This window comes from Osmerus mordax, chromosome 26 (genome assembly GCF_038355195.1).
Source record: "Osmerus mordax isolate fOsmMor3 chromosome 26, fOsmMor3.pri, whole genome shotgun sequence".
Lineage (NCBI taxonomy): Eukaryota > Metazoa > Chordata > Actinopteri > Osmeriformes > Osmeridae > Osmerus > Osmerus mordax.
The window spans coordinates 305,039-309,589 of NC_090075.1; the positions used below are offsets into that span (position 1 = coordinate 305,039).

At 40.1% G+C, this 4,551-nt stretch overlaps 1 protein-coding gene across 1 annotated transcript; it reads right to left on the bottom strand.

The window, feature by feature from the left end:
- Positions 1-1,366: 1,366 nt before the first annotated feature.
- Positions 1,367-2,816, bottom strand: sox14 (SRY-box transcription factor 14). The gene has a single exon (XM_067229813.1). The coding sequence runs from the start codon at positions 2,799-2,801 to the stop codon at positions 2,085-2,087; it is 717 nt and encodes a 238-aa protein (XP_067085914.1). The 5' UTR covers positions 2,802-2,816; the 3' UTR covers positions 1,367-2,084.
- Between the last annotated feature and the right edge of the window lie 1,735 nt (positions 2,817-4,551).

The following is a 4,551-nucleotide window of genomic DNA, read 5'->3' on the forward strand; positions in this document are numbered from 1 at the left end:
CCAAGTTTGTCATTGTAACTACGCCATAGCCTTCTTTACAGTTTGAAATGATGAGGCACATGTACAAATCTTATATAATAATTTGATCAACCGCCACGTTGCTCAACTTGTGTGTATCTTAAGTTGTAATTAAGATGAGCGGTAACGCTCCCTCTTTTGTGAGGTTTAGTCGTCAAACAGGTCCTACAGCCCCAGGGAGAGGCCCTTCTAACCAGTCAAACATCAAAGAACGCAATCGGTTCATTTCAGTGTCACAAAACACTACACTCGTTGCAATGAACATGTTTGGAACCAGTTTAAACAAAGTCATAATTGCCAAAAGGCGGAAATCGTTGAAAGAAGAAGCCACAGAAGCTTGACAGCTCGACAGAAGAAGATGCGGATCAGCAATAATGGTCAAATTGTAAGATTTCACGATAATAGGTTAAGGCCTAATCGTAGCCTTTGGCTGTCATTAATTGAAATAACTGTGATAGCATAGGATATACCCTATTGAGCCTCATTGAATCGTTACGTTTGATAGCGACTTATGAGCAACATGTCAGAAAAAAGACAGCACACTGTTTGCCGGTCAAAGGTCATGCAGGTCTCGATTAAAAAATGTGAGAATAGCAGAGGGCTTATGGATAAATCATTACTCATAAACAAACGCAAAACGATAGTCTTAAACCCCATGGACCATTTTAACGGTTCAATAATTATAATTGCGTTGTTGTACTAACAGGCGTATTCAACCCAACCTTCCTCTATCGTCCTCGACCACACGCGTAAACAATCTACCACACATGGATTCTCAATGGTATGTGCCCGGTAAAGCCAGCACAATTAATGTCATAGCCTGTTTGTGATGCAGCCAGCCGAGTCCAAGAGACCTTCTGTTTTGTAAAAAGCCACGCACTGACAGCACGCGCTGTTATCTGAGATCTGCCCATTGGTTCCAGATGGCGTCCCACCACTCCAATCAAATATAACCTCAATCAAATGACGCTCATTACGCATTGGCCTTTCAATGCCTGGGTGGTACCATGAGGAAAGATGTTCTGAATGTAATCTACATTTTTTTTTTAAGCATTTTACACAGTGCCTCTTAAATATAGCCGAGCTATTTTGTGGTTTTCAATTTAGTCAATTTAGAATTGCCCCTGTAATAATGTTTTTATTATATTTTTATTGTTTGGTCCTGGGTTTTAAAATAATATTTCTAACAGATATTAGGCAATAATCTAAATACTCCAATATCTGTTTATAGTTTTCAAATGCCATGGCTAATTGGGCATGCAAAACGCGCCACAATACGACCAAACAAAAATGTGATACTTTTGAAGACAGATTGTCTTTATTCAAAATGTCTTTGCTCAGCCTTAGAACAAAGCCCCGAGGTATCAACCTTCTAAATACATTTTCCTTTCCATAACATGACAGGTTTTTAAATTACCATTTTAGAAAGAAAATACAACATTAACTGCTTGACTTCAAATTGAAGTAATTCTTCAAAACAAAAAATGACGTGTGACTATTAGCACTGAACCACAGGAAAATGCAAAATGCAACATATTAAAAGATAATAATTTTTCATTAGTCATTTTAAATAGAATGTCTAGTTTTATGTGCCAGTTCGATAAATATAAGCAATACAACCCGTATATTTATTCAACTCCGAGTCCTGGTTCTGACCCTATCCATTTGACAATCCCCAATGCCAAACTGCAAAACATCAGGCCTATACAGGAAACAAGAACGCTAATCGTAAATTGTGCAAGCCAAATTTGAAAATAAAATGGTATCAATAATTCAAAACAAAATTATCATAGCATTGAAATGTACATAATAAATAAAGTTAAAGGCCTCCTTTTCTGGTTGCCATAAACGTTATAACATTTACAATTCTTACAGTTCAAAGGGCACCTGCCTTCACATCTAGTCCGAGCTCCATGCTGAGGTCAGGAACGTCGCGTGAAAAGTTCTTGCCAGTTTTGCTCTTATGTCCAAGGCAATTAACACTTTTCATGTCTTTTTTGGAGCGTTTTGTCCGTATATACATGCATTGCTGTATTCAAGTTAGGTTTTTAAAGAAAAGTCTTGCGTTACATAGCAGTGGCATGTGCTGATGAATATGGGTCTATGCCAGTCTTGGTCATACCTGGAAAAAGTATGTAGGCAACCGGGGGCTGTAAACTCGACGCTGACCAGGCGGTACAGTTACAGGGCACCACATAGCCCGGGTTTGTGGGCGACGGGTGGGTGTGGGTATGTTGGCTGGGACAGCCCAAACTGCCGAACGCGCCGTTCTGATATCCCAAAGAGGAGGCGTACGGCAAAGTGCTCGCGGCCAGCGCATGGGGCATCTCGGTCATTTTCTGAATCGCGCTGGATGTGAACTGGCTCGGGTCAAGAAACGAGTACGGTGCAGATGTCGGTGGCAGGAAAGCCCTGGCTTTCTCTGCTGAACTCAAAAGAGAGTCCGCGGCTGACACAGGGAGTCCTTTCAAGTGATCCGTGTCCCCAAGGTAAGGCAAAGGGAAAACGTACCTGTCCTTTTTGAGTAAATTCTTGGGTTTGCGCCTGGGTCTGTACTTGTAGTCTGGGTGCTCTTTCATGTGCTGCGCTCGCAACCTTTTCGCCTCGTCGATGTACGGTCGCTTTTCAGATTCTGAGAGCAGTTTCCATTCCGCGCCAAGTCTTTTGCTGATTTCTGAGTTATGCATTTTGGGATTCTCCTGTGCCATTTTTCTTCTCTGTCCCCGGGACCAAACCATGAACGCATTCATGGGTCTCTTGATATGATCTACGGGCTTTGACATTTTAAGAGTGCACTTGTATCCCTCAATTAAGATAACGAGGAGAAAAGTTCTAGAACCAACCAAGGACAAATATTCACCTGTCTAGCAGCCGGACACAGATCATGCCACTTCTTAAGTGCTGGTGAGAGTGTCTGGAAACGGCACCAATAAAAATCCAGTAGCCAAAATGTTTCCCGGTTTGATAAATCGTTCACCTAGTCCAGATATTCTCTTTTTCAGAATCGTCTTGGAAAACGTAAAACCAGCAATATGCAAACAATCCTACAACGAGGTAATGCAAACTTCCGCAGTCGTCGAGGAGTCGTAAAGTGTTATGTTTTTTTCTCAGAGGTTTTCTTGCTTTGCAACGCACCTGGCTTGGAAATGAGAGGAAGCGCGTGAATGAGAGCCAAAAGCGGTGAAGTTCAAAGGCTGGGCTGGTTTGGTCTGCACGCCATCTGACATAATCGCAGGGCGTTCACTCACCAACCTGAACGCCCAATCAGCACAGAGAGACCGAACCACAATACCTCCACGAAAAATATGTATATTACTACATAAACAAAGATTGGAGGGAAGTGGGGTTACTCTATTCCCTTTCTGAATACATTTAGTGAACGCAACAAACACAGACCTTCAACCTCTTTCCAGTAAAACCTGACTCTTACTAATCCATCCGTGAGAAATAACCTATAGTGTTGCTGTAGCTACCTTTAAGTCTTACTGTTCAAAGGAAAGTGTATATTTATTTAAAACAATTTAGCATTAAAATATGTCTTTCGACCGAGCTATGAGGTATATTCTTTTACTTCCATTTACTAAGTCAACGGAATTTAGTCCACATTAATTTACAATCAAGTGCATAGACCAATTGAATCCGACTACATGTGCTGATTCAAGTAATTCAAAAATAGAACAGTTTAAAAGAATTAAAACATTTCAGTGGCCCCGCGCCATATACTTTCCCGGGGCTGTTGTCCCTGGGCAAATATTCATTACATTTTAACTTATTGTTCCGTTATTATCCCGTGGGGGCTTGTTTGGAACAATTTAGCTTCACATCGGAGGGCAACCTGATCCTTTATTTCAAAGCCCAAACACACACGAACACATATAAGCTTTTCTGATAGCCTGGAGTTTTATTTTAAAATTAAATTAATATTTTGCCATTACAGGCAAATGGCACTTGAATATGACAAACGCTTGACAAACGCTGTCCTGGAGACTTATTAGCACGATGTAAATAGCACATTTACCCACGGCATTAATAGTAGCCTTCTCTGCACATTTAGGCTACAAAAAATATTAAAGACTGTGTCAGCGTGACATTTAAAAATATATATCGTTAAATTAAAAGCATCAAATAAATTCATTCTCAGATATTTATGCAGCCCAAAGTGTGAGTTTGTATATGCAAATTGGTGTATTTATAAGATCACTTTTCAATAACCCTGCGGGTAAGGAAGCTTGATATATGACTCCTTGCTGATTATTAATTGAAATGCACTCCGGTTGACCGGTATTCCATGGCTTTCTCGCGCGCTATAAGCTACACGAATGTATTATAAAGCAATATTGGTTGTGATATGTGATCACTTAGGTTATTAACCACTTGTACTAAATGTCTATTCTCAAACATAAATATTACAGAGTTAAGCTATTGTTTTGTTTGTTAGCTTTTCCGAGAGTGCTTTCATTTGGGTTAGAGGTTAATGTCTCTTAGTCTAAATAAAGTTAGTTGAGCGTTTATAAATCATTCAGCAATGTTTCA

Bases quoted from the DNA above. Each gene is read 5' to 3' on its own strand.
- sox14 (XM_067229813.1), bottom strand. From the start codon at position 2,801: ATGTCAAAGCCCGTAGATCATATCAAGAGACCCATGAATGCGTTCATG.